The 22,901-nt window shown below is 45.6% G+C and overlaps 1 protein-coding gene across 2 annotated transcripts in view; it reads right to left on the reverse strand.

The window, feature by feature from the left end:
- The window catches only part of LOC144493879 (scavenger receptor cysteine-rich type 1 protein M130-like), a 102,207-nt gene that overhangs the window by 55,164 nt on the left and 24,142 nt on the right, over positions 1-22,901 (reverse strand). For both annotated transcript variants that reach the window (XM_078213457.1, XM_078213456.1), the window contains exons 6-10: positions 21,806-22,120; positions 18,012-18,311; positions 12,049-12,336; positions 6,313-6,627; positions 2,932-3,231 (exon numbers count right to left, since the gene is read on the reverse strand). In XM_078213457.1, the coding sequence (XP_078069583.1) occupies positions 2,932-3,231; positions 6,313-6,627; positions 12,049-12,336; positions 18,012-18,311; positions 21,806-22,120 (1,518 nt within the window). The remainder of the gene's footprint in view (positions 1-2,931; positions 3,232-6,312; positions 6,628-12,048; positions 12,337-18,011; positions 18,312-21,805; positions 22,121-22,901) is intronic.

Below are 22,901 nucleotides of genomic sequence, written 5' to 3' on the forward strand. Positions count from 1 at the left end.
GACAGTAAATGTGTATATGCTAAGCAGGGTAGATGAAAGGAATGATCTTGGTGTACAAGTACACATGTTCCGAAAGGGAGCAGCTCAATTAGACAAGGTTGTAAAAAAGTCATATAGAATACCATCCTTCAATGGCAGAGGTATAGAACATAAAAGCAAGGATGTAATGTTGGAATTGTATGAAGCATTAGTCAGACCACCACTCGAGTATTGTGTGTAGTTCTGGTCACCACAGCACAGGAAGGACGTAATTGTTCTGGGGATAGTGGAGGAGGTTCACAAGAATGTTGACAGGGCAAAGAGGTGTAGCTATGAGGAGATATTGGATCGGTTGGGGTTATTTTTATTGGAACATAGAAGGCTGAGGGCTGTCTTGATAGAGGTCTACAATATTATGAGGGGAAGTGATAGAGTGAACAGGATAAAATTGTTTCCATTGGTGGAGTATTCTATAACCAGGGGATAAAGATTCAAGATAAGTGGCTGAAGGTGTCGAGGGCACATGAGGAAGAACTGTTTCTTCTGCAGAGGAATTTGTTGCCCGAGTGGGTGGTGGATTAAGAACATTGAGCTCTCTTAACAAGTGCCTGGAATTGCACCTTAAGTGCTGTAAGCTACAGGGCTACAACAGAATTAACACCAAAACATCCACAATTCTTTTCTTCTTTTTTCATCTCTTCCTGGGAAGTTGGTGTCACTGGCATGGCCGCCAAATTTGTTACCCATCCGACTTGCCCTTGAACAGATTTGTACTGCTGGGCCGCAGTAGGGGATCATTAAAGCCAACCCCTTGATGTGTGCCTCGACATTCATGACTCAGGATTTCCTTCTCTGAGGAATATTATTGAACTGGGCATGCAATTTTCGAACATCACTCGATTCTCAGTGCCACAAGTAGGCCCAAGTTTCAGAAATGTCTTGACCTTTCTAGGCCAGAATAGACCTAAACATTTGCGTACAAGAGAGGGTGCAGAGGAGATTCAGCAGGATGTTGCCTGGGATGGAATGGTTCTGGCTCCCTGAAAATTTGGTAGATTTTGGAACTGTCCCAAAAATTAAGAAGCCTTAAGGTGAGCACTTGAAACACCAGAGTGTGCAATGCTACAGAGCTGGAAAATTGAATTAGAATAGCTCGGTGTTTGACGACAAGCGCTGGGCCGAAGGGCCTCATTCTGCGCTGTAAATCTTTATAACGCAATGACTATTACACAAAGTGCAGGGATTATTGAACTCGGGTAGGCCTGACTCACGTGTGAGCGTTATTTCAAGGGGTCGACCCATTGGAGAACATATCCATCGACCCGACACCTGCTTCCGAAAGGAGCACCTGTATGTCCCTATGTTGCTGGAGGTGATGTTCCGAATGGTATAGGTGAGGGATTGCTGGTCACTGGTGCCGTTGACGAGAGCAACCGGACCTTTGAGTAGCTGCAGGCGGCCAGTCGATTCCCCCTTTGGAAACGTGCACTTCACGATGACCGTCTCTCCTGCCACGTATGCTGGGAAGGCTGGAATGGCGGAGATGCTCGGCTGAGCTGGAGGATCTGAAGCAATAACCGCAGCAAGGTTAATTTCAGCAAGCATGGCTTTATGCTCCAGAGAGCTCAGTCAAATTTAGCAATTGAACTCTTCCCTCCATTCTGATTTGTTTATTTCTTATGACTTGTGCCAGTCATTTTCACACGTTTCCTTGTTGATTTCAGGCAGCCATATTCTTTATTCTGGTATTACGCGTGATCATAGCAAAGGAACCACCAAACTCACCTCGATTGTCACGGGTTGGATGATTCATGTTTTTTAAAAATTCTTTCTGGGACTTGGGCATCGCTAGATGGGCCAGCATTCATAATTGCCCCATCAGGCTTGGAAGAATGATTGAATCAGACCACACCACTTTGTGAGTCTGGAGTCACATATAGACCAGACCAGGTAAGGATGGCAGATTTCCTTCCCAAAAAGGAAATTAGTGAACCAGATTGGTTTTCACAATCATTGATGACAGTCCAATTGTCACCCTTAGGCTTTTAATTCCAGATTTTTATTCAATGAGGATTTCACCTTCTTCCATGGTGGTATTCGAACCTGGGACTCCATAGCATTAGATTCATAACATGGTAGAATAGCTTCAATGCAGTTTGACGCCATTGGGCCCACCGAGCCTTCACTGACTCTCGATAGAGCGTCTAACCCAGACCCATTCGTACCCTAACTCCATGCATCTATCCCACTAATCCCCCTAACCTACAACTTTTGGGACACTAAGGGACAATTTAGCATGGCAAATCCACTTAACCTGCACATTTATGGACTATGGGAGGACACGAGAGCACCTGGAAGAAACCTGTACAGACTGGAGATGAACGTTCAAAATCTACACAGATAGTCGTCCAAGATCAGAATTGAAATTGTGTCCCTGGCACAGTGAGACAACAGTGATAACCGCATTGCCACCATTGATCTGGGTAGCGATGGTCACTATTAGATTTTAAATTCTAGGTTTGTATCAATACAAAAATCACCCTCTGTGGTGGTGTGATTGGAAACTTGGTTCCCAGAGCATTACCGTGCATAGTAACAATTCCAATGCCCCACTGTCTCAGGACAAGGGGCTTCACCCGGCCTGGTAGAAACGTGACTCCCAACTCACACTCAAAGCTTTTCTCTCTCAAATAAACTCTACACTACCAAAGAAAGCCATTCAGCTCAAGGGGCAACAAAGGATGGGGAGCACAAAGCTGGCCTTGCCAGCCATACCCACATACCATGAAGCAATAGCCAATTCAGCCTACGCAATATCCATCCATATAACCCCTCTTCGCGACTTTACATTTCAATCTCCCACTGGCACTCCCTAGTCTCACGGTTCCCCAGCTCAGATAACCTCAGCAAACTCTCTGGAATGCTCCACGGAGAATGTACAGCCTCACTTACTTATGACACGGATCTGCAGATCATCGCTGTTTGTGAATGAAATCCAGGTCCCAGACACATCCCTCTCATACAGGCAGCTGTATATCCCTCCGTTACTGCTGCTTATGTTGCTCAGCAAAAAGTTGACAGCGGTTTCGTTGGGCTCCAACCCGTGCACACTGAAGGTATTTGAGTTCCTTATTAACATGAATCGACCCCCAACATAACCATGGGGAGCTGTGCATGTGATTTTCAATGAACTTCCTGCCACGTGTACTGGATGATCGGGATCCTGGGAGACATTGGGCTTCTCCAGTCCATCTGAAATGAATAGACAGACGAAATGTTCCTTCAATTGTTATCTCCGGTGATGTCCCACATAACTACTCCCCATTTCTGTTAGCTAATTGTCATATTTTGTACATTTCATCCGATGTCACCGCAACTTTCAATCTTGACAGGATTTTCCAGATGATTAAGTCAACAGTTAAGTTTCTTTAAAATTGCACACTGGTTATTCAAGATGAGAGGAGACAGAATGCGGGAAAACTAAAGGCCAACTAGCATAACAGAAGCAGGAGGGAAAATATTAGAATCTATTAACTTTAAAACCACAATAAACCAACAGTGCAGAAGGAGGCTATTCGGTCCACCAATTCTGCACCAACCCATGAAAAGATCATCTTACACTGGCCAACGCCCCCCCCCCCCCCCCCCCAGCCGTCCTATCCATGGACCCCTGCGCATTTGAACTCTGGAAAATCCACCTAACGTACACAACATTGGTCATTAAATGGCAATTTATCATGGCCCATCCACCTGATCTATTCACCTTTGGGCATTCATTATCTTTGCACTTCTGTCATTAAAGCTATGATTAAACACTGGAGCGTTTCAGCTATAAAAAGAGCCTGGTTGTGCTGGCGTTGTTTTCCATAGAGCATTGAATGCTGTGGGTAGGCAGAGGTTGGAGGGGCTCTGCTCCTGACCCACATTATAATGGCCATAGATACGGTAGATATCTTAGAGATAGGATGTATGCGCATTTAGAAAGGAATAAACTCATTAACGATAGTCAGCATGGTTTTGTGAGAGGGAGGGCATGCCTCACTAACCTGGTGGAGTTTTTTGAAGAAGTGACTAGAATGGTTGACGAGGGAAGGGCCGTGGATGTCGTCTATATGGACTTTAGTAAAGCGTTTGACAAAGTCCCTCATGGTAGGCTGGTGAAAAAGGTTGGATCTCATGGGATAAAGGGGGAGGTGGCTAGATGGGTGGAGAACTGGCTTGGTCACAGAAGACAGAGGGTGGTAGTGGAAGGGTCTTTTTACGGCTGGAGGCCTGTGACTAGTGGTGTTCCGCAGGGCTCTGTATTGGGACCTCTGCTGTTTGTGATTTATATAAACGATCTGGAAGAAGGTGTAACTGGGGTGATCAGTAAGTTTGCGGAGGACACAAAATTGGCAGGACTTGCAGATAGTGAGGAGCATTGTCAAAGGCTACAGAAGGATATAGATAGGCTGGAAATTTGGGCAAAGAAATGGCAGATGGAGTTCAATCCAGATGAATGCGAAGTGATGCGTTTTGGTAGAAATAATGTCGGGAGGAGCTATACGATAAATGGCAGAACCATAAAGGGTGTAGATACGCAGAGGGACCTGGGTGTGCAAGTCCACAGATCCTTGAAGGTGACGTCACAGGTGGAGAAGGTGGTGAAGAAGGCATATGGCATGCTTGCCTTTATAGGACGGGGCACAGAGTATAAAAGTTGGGGTCTGATGTTGCAGATGTATAGAACGTTGGTTCGGCCGCATTTGGAATACTGCGTCCAGTTCCGGTCGCCACACTACAAGAAGGACGTGGAGGCTTTGGAGAGAGTACAGAGGAGGTTTACCAGGATGTTGCCTGGTATGGAGGGGCTTAGTTATGAAGAGAGATTGGGTAAACTGGGGTTGGTCTCCCTGAAAAGACGGAGGATGAGGGGAGACTTAATAGACGTGTATGAAATTATGAAAGGCATAGATAGGGTGAACGGTGGGAAGCTTTTCCCCAGGTTGGTGGTGATGTTCACGAGGGGGTCATAGGTTCAAGGTGAAGGGGGGGAGGTTTAACACAGATATCAGAAGGACATATTTTACACAGAGGGTGGTGGGGGTCTGGAATGCGCTGCCAGGCAAGGTGGTAGAGGCGGACACACTGGGAACGTTTAAGACTTATCTAGATCGCCATATGAACGGAGTGGGAATGGAGGGGTACAAAAGAATGGTCTAGTTTGGACTAGGGAGCGGCACGGGCTTGGAGGGCCGAAGGGCCTGTTCCTGTGCTGTATTGTTCTTTGTTCTTTTTTCTAGATCGGAAAATACATTTTCCTGTAGTAGAGGGTCAACAACCATGGGTGAAGGGTGTGTGTGTGTGTGTGTATGTGTGTGTGTGTGTGGTGGGGGATCGGGGGTCGGGGGAGGGGAGATGTTGTGGCTTGGAGGGGGGAGATCTTGGCTTGAAAGTGGGGGTGGTGGTGCGTTGGGCACAGGTTTCAGGTAAGTGGCAGGAGATTTAGATGGAAATTCAGGAAAACACCTTTTCACCCAGTGGTTGTTGGGGATCTGAAATTTGCAGCCCAAAAGCGTGGTCGAAGCCAGAACTCTCACAACAATTAAGAAGCATTTACATGGCACTTCAAACTGCATAGCATACAAGGGCTACAGAGCAAGTGCTCGAAAATTGGTTTAGATAGTTGCTTGTTGGCCGGTACAAAGGGCTGAAGGGCCTTTTGCTTGGCTGCAAAACTCGATGAAGCTATGTCTCTTATAGATAATATCTGCGACTTCAAATCTATCAATGATGCGTCCTGTCTGAAACTATTGAGAGTGCTTCAATTCTAGTTCACTCTGTCGATGTGCTGTTTTACTGCCTGGTTGTAAGATTCCCCTACAACTTTCACATGTTTGAATGAATTATCCAATGGTGACTCTTACTCTGATATACTCCCACTGATACAAAGTCTCATTTTCCTTCTTCATTTGCCTGAATCATGTCCATCATTCCTTTTAAATTCATTAAGCTTAACAAGAGCAAATTAGCAATATCCGCCTGTGCACAGTACACACATCCTTCATCTTTTTGCCAGAATCACGATTTAATCCATTTCGATTAAAATTATAATATGAGCAGGTGTTACGATTACATTGTCTATAACTGTTTAACATTTCTTATAAAACGTTCTCGCCACTAAAGTTCATTTAGAAAACTCAGACGATAAACATTGTCGACTTTGCCCATTTATTTGACCAGGCGGAAACCATTTTTAAGCCCTTGTCTGCCTGGCTGGGTACTAGTAAACTGAAATGTTCACCTCTGAACTTTAAGTCAGTGCACATTTCCATTGGGCAGCTGTCCCCTTACCTGCGTTGCAGATCACACCCGCATCTTCCTGGTGACCACAGTTCTCCCTCCCCCATCCTGAGAAGGGGCAAGTCCAGAGAGAAGATTCTGTTCCAACACAGACAACATCATCCATCCAGGTCTTCCCAGTGCCTGGCCCAAATGAGGCACTGCTGAGCGCTGACACGGCCGAACCACAGCCCAGTTGAGCACAAACAACTCTGGCGTCGGTGATACCCCAACCGTCATCGCACACGGTTCCCCATTCTCCATTGTAGTAAACCTCCACTCTCCCAGAGCAGCGATGGGTGGCATTCACCAGTCTCACACGGGGCTCTGAAATTACATGAAGAACACCTTACTTCTCATCTGTGTGACAATTGCACTTTGAGAAAAGTCAGTGTGATGGATATCCTTCCTTGCTCTCTCGCATCATGTCACTTTGCTGCCTTTGAATGCAGCATGACAATTTCATCAATGGTAACTTTCTCGAAATCCAGTTGATGCATTAATTGGGCAGATTGGCTTCACTGTTTGTTATTTGTATCCACTTATGGGACGTGGGCTAGGCCCTGCATTTGTTGTCCATCCCAAATTGGCCCTTGCGAGGGTAAGGGTGAGCCACCTTTTGAACCAGTTGCAGATGCATGTGATGTAGGGAAACCCAAAATGCTGTTCGGGAGGGAGTTGCAGGATTGTTATTGGATATTAGTCAGTCCCGTGTGGTGCAGGGATACTCACAGTGCTGTTTGAGAGGGCATTTCAGGATTGTTATTTGACATCAGTCAGTCCCGTGTGGTGTAGGTGCGCTCAAGGTGCTGTTAGGGAGGTAGTTCCAGGTTTGTTATTGGACATCAATTAGCCCCGTGTGGTGTAAGATTTTGAGCCAGCGATAATGAAGGAACGGACACTAAATCTAATGTTAGGGCGATGAGGGACTTGGAGAGGAAACATCAGGTTGCGGTGTCCCCAGATCTCCCCTGCCCTTGCCCTTCTAGATGGTCGAAGTCGTGGGATGGGAAATGTTGTCAAAGGAGCCTTGGTATGTTGCTGCAATAGATCACATCGTGGCAGCCGTGTGCACCATCTATGCTTTTGTGATAGAGAGAGTGAATGATTATGGAAGTGGCGGCAGCAATTTGGGCTGCTTTGCTCAGGATGCTGTCGAGTTTCTTGAGTTTTGTTTTGAGCCACACTTAACCAGACAAGTGGAGTGTATGCCATCACACTCCTGACTGAGTCCTTATGGACATGATTTGGGGGGAATCAGGAGGCGAGTTACTCACCGCAGGATTCCCAGCCTCTTACCTGTTCTGGTTGCCACAAGATTTATATGGCTGGGTCCTGTTAAGTTTCTGGTTAATGGGAACGCCTAGAGTGGATGGACTAAGATTGAACAATGGTAATGCCATCATACTTTAAGGGGCACTTTAGAAAACCAGATTGATTTAATAAGACTGTAATACGGAAATTTACAAAACAGATGTTTTATTATTCATTCATGGGATGTTGGTGTCGCTGGTTGTGACAATATTTATTGCCCATAACTATCTGCCCCTCGAACTGACTGGTCATTTCAGAGGTACAGTTAAGAGTCAAGCGCACTTCTGTGGGTCAGGAGTCACATGTAGGCCGGACCAGATAAGGACGGCACATCTCCTTCCTGAAAGGAAATTAGTGAAGTGGATTTATTTTGCGATAATCAACGACATTTCCATTGTTCACAATCACCATGTGTAGATTTCTGTTGATGTTTTATAACTTAAATTTAAATTCCACTAGCTGTTCTGGTGGGATTTATACCCGTGAAGCAAGAGCATTAATGATAAAAACAATGAATGCTTGATAAACACAACCTCCCAATCTTTCCAAACAGGAAAAGAACTTCCAGCAGAGACGACAGTGGGTCTACACTGAGGAGCATTCCAGGAAGTGTCGGCACAGTTACCCTCAACTGTATATTGGGTAGATGAAGAACATCTAAAGAAGTAAACAGGAGAAGAACATCCAGCAGAAGCGGCAGAGGGACTTCACTGCAGAGATTTCTGGGAGACGTCAGCGCAGTCACCTCGACTGGAAAGAGGGTGGAGAAAGAACCCCTTCAGAGATAAATAGGTGAAGAACATCCAGAAGTGGCGGCAGAGAGACATCGCTCAGCAGCATTCTGGGAGAATTCATCACAGTCACCCTGACTGTATTATGTGTAGAGGAAGAACCCATTTGGAGATAAACAGGAGAAGAAGATCCAGCAGGGGTGGCAGACAGACTTCGCTGAGAAGCATTCTGGGAGAAATCGGCGGAGTCACCTTGACTGTACAGTGGGCGGAGAATGAACCGTCCAGAGATAAACAGAAGAAGAACACCCAGCTGTGGCGGCAGTGAGATGCCTGTGTTAAAGGAACATCTGTGATTATGGGCGACTTTAATCTGCACATCGATTGGGAGAATCAAATTAGTCACAGTGCAATACAGGAAGAATTCCTGCAGTATATAAAGGTGTTTTTGGGAGCTATGCTTTGAGGAACCCACAAGGGAATAGGCCATCTTAGACAAGATGGTGTGCAATGAGACAGGCTTAGTTATAAGAGACCCCTTGGGGGCGAGTGACCACAATACGGCAAAATTCTTTGTGAAGGAAAATTTACTGAAAGGAAAGACAGTGGGCAGTTGGTGGCAGGCATTTAAAAGTACACAGGTGATGTGCAAGAGTGGTAAGGGAATTGCAGCCAAACCATGGCTTACAAGAGAAATTAGAGATTGTATCAGATTCAAGGAAGATGCATAGGAATTGGCAAAAAAGTACAATAGGTCAGAGGATTGGGAGCAGTTTAAAATTCAGCAAAAGAGGACCGAGGGATTGATTAAGAAGGGACAATGAGCCTAACCTCGGAACTGGGGAATTTACTAGAGTCCATTATAAAGGATTTCATAACTCACCATTTGGAAGGCAGTGGCATAATCGGACAAAGTCAGCTTGGATTTGCAAAAGAATTTAGACTTCCAGAATGCTTTTGACAAGACCTGACATAACAGACTACTGTGTAAAGGTAAAGCATATGGGGTTGCAGGTTATTTCTTGAGATGAATAAAAAGGTGGTTAGCAGATAAGAAAAGTGTTGGCATAAATGGGTCTTTTTTTGCTGATTGGCAGATGGTGATTAGTGGGGTTCTGCAGAAATCTGTGCTAGTACCCCAAACATTCACATCTTACATTAATGATCTGGAAGACGGAACTCAATGTATTGTCTCCATATTTGCAGATGATACAAAGTTGGGTGGGAGGGTGAGCTGTGAGGAGGATGCAGAGATGATTCAGCGTGATTTCGACAGGCTGAGTGTGTGGGTATCTGCATGGCAGATGCAGTATATTGTGGATAAATGTGAGGTTATCCACCTTGGTAGCAACAACAGGAAGGCAGATTATTACCTGAAAAGGTGTAGTTTGAGAGAGGTGGATGCTTAGCGACACCTTAGTGTCCTCTTGCATCAGTCGCTAAAAGTAAGTGTGCAGTGAAAGTTGGCAGTAAAGAAGGCAAATTGTATGTTCGCCTTCACAGCGAGAGGATTTGAGTATAAGGTTAGAGATGTTTAGCTGCAATTGTACAGGGCATTTGTGAGGCCACACTTGGAGTTTTGTGTGCAGCTTTGGTCTCCTTATTTGAGGAAGAATTTCCTTGCTATAGAGGGATTATAAAATTCTAACAGGGTTAGACAGAGTACATTCAGAAAAAATATTCCCAATGGTGCGGGAGTCCAGAATTAGGGGTCACAGATTGAGGATAAGGGGTAAACCTTTGAAAACTGACGTGAGGAGAAATGTCTTCATCCAGAGGGTGGTGAATGAGCGAAATTCACTATAATAGAATGTAGTTGAGGCCAAAACGTTGTCTGATTTCAAGAAGAAATTAGATATAGCTCTTGGGGCTAAAGGGATTAAGGGATATGAGGGGGAAGGAGGATCAGGTTACTGAATTCGATGATCAGTCCTGATCAAAAAATCAAACGGCCCGAAGAGTCGACTGGCCTACTCCTTCTTCGATATTTCTAAGGGAACCAATTTCACAACAATTAGTTTAATGTAAATACTACCAACGGCTGTGATGGGATTGGAAACCAGGTCCACAGATTGTTGGACTATTTTTGTTATTTGATCGCACATCCTGTGACATTATAATTACGGTGCTCTGACCCACACTTTCGCCACTTCTCTGGCCATTCCCAATGTATCCCATTTGATGGAATGAATGAAAGGCCAGAGCGCGAATGGCTTCTAATTATGAGGAACGCTTTTCAAAAATAGATCTGAATAAACTCGTGAAATATTTGTACACAAGCGAGAGTGCAGAGCAGGTTCATGAGGATATTGCCTGGGACGGAGCATTTCAGCTTATAGAGAGGCAGGTTAGGCTGCGGTCGTTTTCCTAAGAGGGAAGAAGTCTGAGGAGGGAGACCTGGTCGAGGTGTACAAGATTATGAGTGATATAGATTGGATAGATAGGAAGGCTAGTTTCCCATTAGCAGAGGGCTCAATAACAAGGGGGCATAGATTTAATGTAAGGGGCTGGAGATTTCGAGGGAATTTGATGAAAGTCATTTTCATCCTGAAGGTGGTGGAATCTGGAACTCACTGTTGGGGATAGCTGTAAAATAGCGAAGAGCATTGTCGGGCAATACAGCAGGATATAGATAGGCTGGAAAATTGGGTGGAGAGATGGCAGATGGAGTTTAATCCGGATAAACGCGAAGTGATGCATTTTGGAAGAAATAATGTAGGGAGGAGTTATACAATAAATGGCAGAGTCATCAGGAGTATAGAAACACAGAGGGACCGAGGTGTGCAAGTCCACAAATCCTTGAAGGTGGCAACACAGGTGGAGAAGGTGGTGAAGAAGGCAATTGGTATGCTTGCCTTTATAGGACGGGGTATAGAGTATAAAAGCTGGAGTCTGATGATGCAGCTGTATAGAACGCTGGTTAGGCCACATTTGGAGTACTGCGTCCAGTTCTGGTCGCTGCACTACCAGAAGGACGTGGAGGCGTTAGAGAGAGTGCAGAGAAGGTTTACCAGGATGTTGCCTGGTATGGAGGGTCTTAGCTATGACGAGAGATTGGGTAAACTGGGGTTGTTCTCCCTGGAAAGACGGAGAATGAGGGGAGATCTAATAGAGGTGTACAAGATTATGAAGGGGATAGATAGGGTGAACGGTGGGAAGATTTTTCCCAGATCAGAAGTGACGTTCACGAGGGGTCACGGGCTCAAGGTGAGAGGGGCGAAGTATAACTCAGATATCAGAGGGATGTTTTTTACACAGAGGGTGGTGGGGGCCTGGAATGCGCTGCCAAGTAGGGTGGTGGAGGCAGGCACGCTGACATCGTTTAAGACTTACCTGGATAGTCACATGAGCAGACTGGGAATGGAGGGATACAAACGATTGGTCTAGTTGGACCAAGGAGCGGCACAGGCTTGGAGGGCCGAAGGGCCTGTTTCCTGTGCTGTACTGTTCTTTGTTCTTTGTTCACTGCCTGAAAGGGTGTGTGGAACTCTCACAACAATCAAGAGGTGTTCAGATGAGCAGTTAAAATGCCATAATGTATACAGCTACAGAAAAGCAGCACTGGAATTGGAACAGATAGGTGCTTGATGGTCAGCGGAGGCACGATGGGCCAAAGGGCCTCTTTCCGTGCTGCATATCTCTATTACTCGATGACAATGAGACTACATGCAGGAGTTACTGAACTAGAGTAGGTCTGACTCACGTGTGAGAGTTATTTCAAGGGGTCGACTCAATGGAGAACTTAGCCATCGACCTGACACTTCCTTCTGATAGGAACATGTGTATGCCCCGACGTCGCTGGTGGTGATGTTCCAAATGGTATTGGTGAGGGACTGCTGGTTGCTGGTGCCATGAAGAACCGGACCTTTGAGTAACTGCAAGCGGCCAGTCGATTCCCCATTTGGGACTGTGCACTTCACGGCGACTGTCTCTCCTGCCACATAAGCAGGGAAGGCTGGAATTGCAGAGATGCCCGGCTGAGCTGGAGGATCTGAAACAATAACCGCAGGACAGGTAATTCCAGCGAGCGTAGCTCTGTGCTCCCGAGGCCACAAGGTATTAAAAAAATAACAACTCCTGACTTCATCAACAACGTCAGGGCATGATCACTGGTTTTCATTTTGATTGGTTTATTTTTTTTGTGCTTGGTGCCAGTCTGCATCCTATTTTCACGCTTTGCCATCTTGCTTTGAGGCAGAGGTGTCCTTTATTCAGGCATTACCACTTCATCTCAGCAACGGTGATCAGGAAATTCACGTCAATTGCCATGAAGTGGCTCACGAATTACTTTCGTGTGGTGTGGCGCATTTATAGAGTGAGACAACATTGCTGCCTGGGTCTGCAGTCACATATCGGCCAGATCGGATAAGGGGGACATAATTCCATCCCTAAAGGGACATTAGTAAACTAGATGCGTTTTGACGTCAAACAATGACAGCTGGCTGACCATCGATGGACTATTAATCACAGATTTTTATTAAATTAGAATTTCACCATCTTCCAATGTGGGATTCAAACTTGAGTCTCCCTAGCACAGAATTATAGAATACTTATAGTGCTGAAGGAGGCCATTCGGTACCTCGTTTCTTCACCGAATCTTTGACAGAATATGTTATCCAGATCCACACACAGCCATGCACACGTAGCCCATGGATTTATCCTGCCATTTTTCTAACCTCACCCTCTTGAGACACGAGGAGTAATTTTGCAGGACCAATCCACCTAGCCTGAAATCCCAGGTTTTTGATCCAGTCATTAGGCCCATAGCGTCTGCTCTACCATTAAATGATATCACAACTGATCTGATGTGATCATTCTCAGCTCCAACCTTCCAGCCTAACCCCCATAATCCCTCGATTCCTTTGCTGTTGAAAATTTTGTCTCTCTCAGCCTCTAACATACTAAACGATCCAGCCTCCACAAACCTCTGCAGTAAAGAATTCCACAGATGCATTGCCCTCTGAGAGAATCATAGAATCCTACAGTGCAGAAGGAGGCCATTCGGCACATGGAGGCTGCACCGACCACAATGCCAGCAGACCCTATCCCCGTAACCCCTTGCATTCACCGTGGCGAGTGCCCCTGACTCCCCAACATGGAGCAGAGACCACTTTGCAAGATTTCTAAGACCAACTCACTGGAGCTCAAACATAGCTTGCTAATTGATTTCAAGTTCAAATTTTGTTTTTGATTGTTGTGCAGTATGCGTTTTACTGTGTTTCGACTTAAAGGCCAAAACTTCTGAGATACAATTTAGCATAGCCAACCCAACTAACCCGCAAATCTTTGTATTGTGGGAGGAAACTGGTGCACCCGGAGGAAAACCACGCAGACACGGCGATAATGTGCAAACTCCACACAGACGTGACCCGAGCCGGGAATTGAACCCGGATCCCTGGCACTGTGGGGCACTAGTGCTATCCACAATGCCACCACTGTGCCACCATGACACACTCCTCATCTGTCTTCAATGGGCGACCGACTTGCTCTGAGATTATGCCCCTCTGTTACAAGACCATCCCACAAGAGAGGAAACTACTTCTCAGCATCAACCTTGCCAAATAACCCTGAGAATCCTATATGTCCCAATACGTTCGCCTCTAATTCTTCTAAACTAGATTGAGTACTGACCCGACCTACTCAACCTCTCTTCACTAGAAAACCTCTTTTCATTTTACTTTTTGCTCGTCTATCATTGGTTTGTACATTTCGTCACATGGTTTCCCTTTACTGTTCCAGTTTCCGTTTGATCATCTGCACTTGCTTTGGGATACTCGGGGCAATTTTGCATTATTGATGTTTGTGTTCCGCCTTCCAAATCTATTCCATTAAATTTGTTTCATATTGACCCCGATTGAGGCATTGTATTTCCTCCCTAATTCTCAGGGTCATTTTCCAATGCAGATTCAATAATGTCAGTTTCACCACCGTATTGTATGATCATCGGGACTATTATCCCCAGAATGCAGCATGTTTGATCTTAGACAAAGGATTGGAATCGGGAATTTCAAGCAGGAATTTGGGCAAAATACTTGCACAATTACGTAAATTCTGTAAATTTCTACTGCAATTGCAATTGATACTTAATCACTGCAAACTCTAAATTTCAAATGAATGGTCTAATCTGCATACAGATGATGAATGAATATGGCCAAACCACGGGCATAGGGAGGTAGCCACCAAGAAGATTGGACTTTGAAATTGACAGCTGCTCTTCCAATGTCCCTTGCATCATGGTTAAACTTTGTTGGTCGATAAAGGACGCTTGACAGCTTTAAGTGATTTGGAGTGATCAAACTACAACCTGGCAAAGTGCACCCAGCTAACAAATTCCCATTAGTCAATCTGGAAATCTTGTAATGTGGAGAACTGATTTTGAGCTACCACGGAAAATTTCTATTTCGGCTTGTACTCGAGGACTTTGTTTGAGCCTTGAGTTCTGAAATCGAGGGGCAACATTCTCCCTGTCGTCTGTGCACGTGGATTGAAATTACTTCACCTTTTCCTTTGCTCTGTTTTAGTGAGTCTACCTTCCTTTTTCATTGAAATAATCTATCGTTATTTATTTCGTTCTCGGAAAGGGAGCTGGCCAACACAAAAGGAGGCCAACGCATCTGCAATTCTTTTCTTTACTTCACCCTTCCTGGAAGGTGGGTGTCACTGGCAAGGTCGCTAATTGTTACCAACCCTAATCTCCCTTGAATGGAATTGCACCGCTGGGTCGTATCAGTGGATCATTAAACCCATCGTCATTGATATGTTCTGGACATTCATGATTCAAGACATCCTTCCCTGAAGAACATTATTGAACAGGACATGCATTTTGGACAGTCGTTCGATTCTCCCCATTACGTGGACAGTGGCTCAAGTTTTAGAATGTTCTTGGAGTTTTTCTTGCACCTTTTGACAACCAGAGGAATTGTCTACTGAATTCAAAAGCCACACATTCCAACGCACTACTGTGAAATTGTAAAAGTTACATTTAAAATTTTGTGATCAAAATCAATTAAACTTAAGATGTTGGTTGACTTTCCTGGAAGGACTTCACTTACTGAGACGCACGAATAAACCTCTCCGAGGCAACACTCCCTTATAGATGTTTTGTAGAAAGTTCCAGTAATGATGCCATGAAAGATCCAATTGCAAAATAATTATTTCAATTTACATACTATCAACGGCTGTGGTGGGATTTGAACCCCTGTCGTTAGGCTATTTTTGTTCTTTCATCTCTTGCCTGTGACATTAAATCTGCACCAAACTGTTCCACTCTCTCTCCCACCCATCACGCTTCCCAATTTACTCAAATTGAGGCAACAAATTAATGGGCACAGGGAGATTATTTCCGATTTCGGGGAGCTCAATACAAAAATAGATCTGAATAAACTCGTGAAATCTTTGTGTAACAGAGAAGGTGCGGAGGAGATTCACCAGGATGTTGCCTGGGCTGGAGTGTTTCAGCTAGGAAGAGAGGTTGGTTAGGCTGGGGCTGTTTTCCTCAGAGAAGAGAAGGCTGAGTGGGGAAACCTGATCGAGTTTGTTGGACATAGGAAGGAACATTTCCCATTAGTAGACGGATTAAATAGCAAGGGGGGAAATATTTAAGTTTATGAATTAAATTTATTTATTAATGTCTCAAGTCGACTTACATTAACACCACAGTGAAATTACTCTGCAACTCCCCTAGCCACCACGCTGGCACCTGTTCGGGTACACTGAGTGAGACATTAGCATGGCCATTGCAATTAACTAGCACGACTTTCGGAATTCTGGAAAAAAAACAGAGCACCCGGAAGACACCCAAGCAAACATGGGGAAAATGTGGAGGCTCCACACAGACAGTGACCCAAGTCAAGAGTTCAAACCGTGCCCCTGGCGCTGTGAGGCAGCAGTGCTAACTATTCTGCCACAGTGACACCCAAGGTAAGGAGCAAGAGAGTTAGAAGCTGATCTGAGGAAAGTCTTATTTCACCCAGAGGGTGGTGGGGAACTCGCTGCCTGAAATGATGGTAGATTTGGGAACTCTTACAACAATTAAGAAGCCTTTAGGCGAGCACCTGAGATACCATAATGTGCGAGTCTACAGGAAAGTGGTCGAGAATTCAATTCGAATAGGTAGGTGCTTGATGGCCAGCGCAGGTGCAATGGGCCGAAGGGCTTCTTTCTGTGGTGCTAATCTCAAGGATTCGATGACAATGACACTAAGTGCAAGAATTATTGAATTAAGATAGGTGCGACTCACGTGTGTGATTTATTTCAAAGGGTCGACTCAATGGAGAACGCAGCCATCGACCTGACACTTCCTTCTGATAGGAACACGTGTACGTCCCTACGTTGCTGGAGGTGATGTTCTGAATGGTGTAGCTGAGGGACTGCTCGTTGCTGGTGCCATTGGTGAGAACAACCGAACCTATGAGTAACTGCAGGCGGCCAGTCGATTCCCCATTTGGAAATGTGCAGTTCATGGTGACCGTCTCTCCTGCCACGTACACGGAGAAGGCCGGAATGGCAGAGATGCCCGGCTGAGCTGGAGGATCTGAAACAATAACCGCAGCAAGCTTAATTCCAGCGAGCGTAGCTTTGCGCTCTGGGAGCTCAGACTCTGGCCCAGACGAATGCTGGCCCAGAGTCAGACCATATCAATGCGGTGGGTGTGGAGTCACATGTAGCCTTTATCAGGTAAGGACGGCATTAGTAAATCAGACTGATTTTTACTACCATCCACGGTGACCCCATGGTAGAGTTTTAATCCAGATTTTTATTCAAAAGGAATATCACCATCTTCCGGGTTTGGATCCTAAGCTGGGTCTCCAGCGCATTAGAATCATAAAATTACAAAATACCGATAGTGCAGAAGGAGGCCATTCGCTCCATCAAGTCTGCACCAATTCTCTGAAAGGCATTTTACCCAGATTCACCCCTTGCCCTATCCTGTTATGCCATGCATCTATGCCACTAATCCCCTGAGCCTAGATCTCTTGGGACAAAGGGGTGGCAGGGCGGGGGGGCGGAACTATAGCATGGCCAATTCAGCAAGCCTACAGAATGTTGGACTGCGGGAGGAAACCGGATCATCCGGAGGAAACTCACACAGACACTGGGAGAACGTGGAAATTCCACACAGATAGTCACCCGAGACCAGAATACAACTTGGGTGACTGGCACATTGAGGGAGCAGTGCAAAACACATTGCCAGAATGTCGCCAGCTACCCATTACGCTGAGCAGTGAAGGCCATCGTTAATTTTTTAGTCCATTATTTTTATTGAATTAAAATAGCACGATCTGCGGTGGAGGGATTCGAGCCTGGGTTCCAAGGCTGTCACCCTGCCAATACGAATGCCCACTCCTTCCCTGTCAATGAAATAAATCCACTGCGTTTACCGGGCCTAACCTACACGTGACTTCTAATTACCACTCAAAGTGATCACTGTCAACTGAAGTCTACAATGCAAAAGAAAGCCATTCAGCTCAAGGGGAAACTCCTGATGGACAGCACACAGATGGTCTTGCCAACCATGCCCACATCGCGTGGAGCAATAGTACATTCAGCTCTCCCCAAATCCATCCATGCCCTCTTCGGCGCATTAAATTTCACTCTCCCACTGGCACTCCCCAATCTCAGCAAACTGTCCGAAATGCTCCGCGGAAAATGTACAGCCTCACTTACCTATCACACGGATTTGCCGAGCCTCGCTGGCTGTGAATAAAATCCAGGTCCCAGACACATCCCTCTCATACAAGCAGGTGTAGCTTCCTCCGTTATTCCTGCTCATGCTACTTAACAAAAAGCTTCTGGCGCCTTGGTTGGACTCTACCTCATGCACACTGACGGTAGTTGAGTCTTTTATTAAGGTGAATCGACCCCCGGCATAACCATTGGGAGCTGTGCACGTAATTCTCAATGAACTCCCGGCCACATGAACTGAATCATTTTGATCCTGGGAGATAGTGGGCCGCTCCGATGCTTCTGAAATGAACAGGAGAGAGTAAATGTTCCTCCAATTCTTATCTCCAGAAATGGCGGTTAATTAATTTTCATACTTCATGCGATCCATTCGATTTCACCACGACTTTCAATCTCAAACAGACTATTCAGGCGATTAAGTCAATGGTTCTTTAAGATAGCACATCCAATATTGAAAACGGGAGAGACAGAGAGTGGGAAAAATACAGGCCAGTTAGCACACCAGATGCCATAGGGGAAATGTTAGAAGCAATAAACAATAAAGCTACGGTAATCCTACAGTGCAGAAGGCAGCCATTGGGCTCATCGCGTCTTCTCCGACTCTCTGAAAGAGTTTCATATCCAAGCCCACCCCATCCCGTCCTTTCCATGTAACCCTGTGCACTTGACCCATGATGTGGAGATGCCGGCGTTGGACTGGGGTAAACACAGTAAGAAGTTTAACAACACCAGGTTAAAGTCCAACAGTCCAAAAGATGGGCAGGTTAGGTGGATTGGCCGTGCTATATTGCTCCATAGTGTCTAAAGATGTGTAGGTTAGTGGTTTGGCCATGCTACATTGCCCTTTGTGTTCAAAGATATGCAGGTTAGGTGTATTGGAGATTTTACATTACGCCTTAGTGTCCAAAGATGTGTGGATTAGGTGAATTGGCCATGCTAAATTGTCCCGTATTGTCCAAAGATGTGTATGTTCGATGGGCTGGCCGTGGGTCAAGTGCAGTAAGAAGTTTAACAACACCAGGTTAAAGTCCAACAGGTTTATTTGGTAGCAAAAGCCACACAAGCTTTCGGAGCTGCAAGCCCCTTCTTCAGGTGAGTGGGAATTCTGTTCACAAACAGAGCATATAAAGAATCGGTTGCATTCTTGGACACACGCATCTCCATTAAGGACGGTCACCTCAGCACCTCACTGTACCGCAAGCCCACGGATAACCTCACGATGCTCCACTTCTCCAGCTTCCACCCTAAACACGTTAAAGAAGCCATCCCCTACGAACAAGCCCTCCGTATACACAGGATCTGCTCGGATGAGGAGGATCGCAACAGACACCTCCAGACGCTGAAAGATGCCCTCATAAGAACAGGATATGGCGCTCGACTCATTGATCAACAGTTCCAACGCGCCACAGCGAAAAACCGCACCGACCTCCTCAGAAGACAAACACGGGACACAGTGGACAGAGTACCCTTCATTGTCCAGTACTTCCCCGGAGCGGAGAAGCTACGGCATCTCCTCCGGAGCCTTCAACATGTCATTGATGAAGACAAACATCTCGCCAAGGCCATCCCCACACCCCCACTTCTTGCCTTCAAACAACCGCACAACCTCAAACAGACCATGGTCCGCAACAAACTACCCAGCCTTCAGGAGAACAGTGACCATGACACCACACAACCCTGCCACAGCAACCTCTGCAAGACGTGCCGGATCATCAACACGGATGCCATCATCTCACGTGAGAACACCATCCACCAGGTACACGGTACATACTCTTGCAACTCGGCCAACGTTGTCTACCTGATACGCTGCAAGAAAGGATGTCCCGAGGCATGGTACATTGGGGAAACTATGCAGACGCTGCGACAACGGATGAATGAACACCGCTCGACAATCACCAGGCAAGACTGTTCTCTTCCTGTTGGGGAGCACTTCAGCGGTCACGGGCATTCGGCCTCTGATATTCGGGTAAGCGTTCTCCAAGGCGGCCTTCGCGACACACGACGGCGAAGAGTCGCTGAGCAGAAACTGATAGCCAAGTTCCGCACACACGAGGACGGCCTCAACCGGGATATTGGGTTCATGGCACACTATTTGTAACCCCCACAGAGTTTCACTGGCTGTCTTGTCTGGAGACAATACACATCTTTTTAGCCTGTCTTGATGCTCTCTCCACTCCCATTGTTTTGTTTCTTAAAGACTTGATTAGTTATAAGTATTCGCATTCCAACCATTATTCATGTAAATTGAGGTTGTGTCTTTATATGCTCTGTTTGTGAACAGAATTCCCACTCACCTGAAGAAGGGGCTTGCAGCTCCGAAAGCTTGTGTGGCTTTTGCTACCAAATAAACCTGTTGGACTTTAACCTGGTGTTGTTAAACTTCTTACTGCACTTGACCCACGGCCAGCCCATCGAACATACACATCTTTGGACAATACGGGACAATTTAGCATGGCCAATTCACCTAATCCACACATCTTTGGACACTAAGGCGTAATGTAAACTCTCCAATACACCTAACCTGCATATCTTTGAACACAAAGGGCAATGTAGCATGGCCAAACCACTAACCTACACATCTTTAGACACTATGGAGCAATATAGCACGGCCAATCCACCTAATCTGCCCATCTTTGGACATTAATTATCATTGGACTTCTTTATTAAAACTATTATTAAAAACTGGAGCGTTTGATAGCTATGAAGAGGGCTGGTTGGGTTGGGGCTGTTTTCGACAGAGTAGAGAAGGCTGAGGGGGGACCTGATCGAGGTGTATAAGATTATGAGGGACGTAGATTGGGTAGATAGGCAGAAACGTATTTCCTTAATATAAGAGTCAAAAACCGGGGTGCAGGTGGGTGCAGTGGGGGGGGGGGGGGGGGGGGGGGGAGCTGGGTAGTGTTGGGGGGGAGGGGATAGATTTAATGTAAGGGACAGGAGATTTAGAGGGGATTTGAGGAAACGTTTTTTTTTCATGGTGGAAGTCTTGATGTGCGAGAGGTGGGAAGTCAGGCCACAACAAAGAAGCATTTAGATGAGAACTTGAAACGCAATAGCATAAAAGACTACCATGGAAGTGCTGGAAAAATGGGATTAGAAAAGATAGGCGCTTAAAGGCTGGTGCAGATACGATGGACAAAAGTACATCTTTCTGTGCTGGAAACCTCGATGAAGCTATGATTCTAATTTCTAATGTCCAAGACAACAAATCTATCAGTGATGCATCCCGTCTGAAACTATTGAAATTGGTTCAAATCCACTTCACTCCGTCGATGTGTTATGCTGCTGTTTGTCTTTAAGAGTCTCCTGAAAAAGCACATGTTATTGTGGTTTATCCGATGGTGTCCATTATTCAGATAGGTCCCACTGCTATAAAGTCTACTTGTCTTTCTTCATTCGACAGAATCATATCCATTATTCTACATTATTCCTTAAGCTCGGCAGGGACTAATTAGCAAAATTCGTCTGTAGATATTATACATATACTTCATCATTTTGTCATTATCGCTATCACATTTATTTTCTATCGAGATTATATCAGTAGATATTACAAGAATTTTGTGTTTAACTGTTTAACCTTTCATATGGCTATTTGTCGGTATGCCAGTTCATGTATAATACCCAGACAATAAACAGTGTCTACTTTGTCCCATCATATTGATCAGGTGAAAATCATTTAAAAACCCTTGCCTATACGGCTGGGCATTTGTAAACTAAAAAGGCCATCTCTGAACGTTAGGTTAGTGCGTCTTTCCATTGGGTGGTTGTCTCCTTACTTGGGTTGCAGATCACACCCGCATCTTCCTGGTGGCCACAATTCTCCGTCCCCCATCCTGAGAATGGGCAAGTCCAGAGCGAAGATTCCGTTCCGGCGCAGGCAACATCGTCCATCCACGTCCTCCCGGTGCCTTGCCCGAAGGGGGCGCTGCTGAGTGCCTTCACGGCCGAACCACAGCCCAGTTGAGCGCAGACCACTCTGGCATCGGAGATATCCCAACTGTCATCGCACACCGTCCCCCATTCGCCACTGGAGTAAACCTCCACTCTCCCGGAGCAGGGATGGCTGGCACGAACCAGTCTCAGACGTGGATCTGAAATTACATGAGATCAGCTTACTTCTCAGCCATTTGACAACCGTACCTTGAGAAAAGTCAGTGTGATTAATTGCCTTCCTTGTTTTTACTCATCATGCCGCCCTGTTTGTTCTAAATGCAAGATGACAATTTCATCAACCAACACTTTCTCAATTCCAGTTAATGTACTAATTGGGCAGGTTGGTCTCACTGCTCTTTATTTTATTCATTCATGGGATGTGGGGTTGGTGCAGCATATATTTTCCATCCCTAATTGGTCCTTGCGAGGTTGGTGTTGAGCCGCATTTTAAACCAGCTGCAGCACCGTGTGGTGTAGGTGCTGTTATAATTCAGAAACTCCAAAGTATTATATGAAGCCCGCTCTGGATCATACGTTTTGCAATTTGTTCTTGGCTAGGGTGAGCATGAGATGTTTCACTTCACGTATGATTCAACTGAACCACGTGGGAGCTTTTATCAAGTAAAGTTTATTTAACAATGCGGTTAACATGTTTTGGAAGAAAATTAGTAATAATCTTTACCAGTTAGATAGGAGAAAAAAACAACCATGATATTATACAACCCTTGACAAATATATGAAATATTCCAACCAAACAGACTTCGCTATACAAAACCCTTGCCACAGGTTTAGCACAGAAAGATGCAAATGCTCGCGTGATGCTGGGACTTAATCCTCTGGTTGGATGCTGCAGTTGTCTTGCTACACACACAGACAAGCCTGGAGTTAGAGCAGCTTCCCAAAACACCAGGGGGAGAGAGAGAGACTCTTGTCAAGCCA

This window comes from Mustelus asterias, chromosome 5, assembly GCF_964213995.1.
Source record: "Mustelus asterias chromosome 5, sMusAst1.hap1.1, whole genome shotgun sequence".
NCBI lineage: Eukaryota > Metazoa > Chordata > Chondrichthyes > Carcharhiniformes > Triakidae > Mustelus > Mustelus asterias.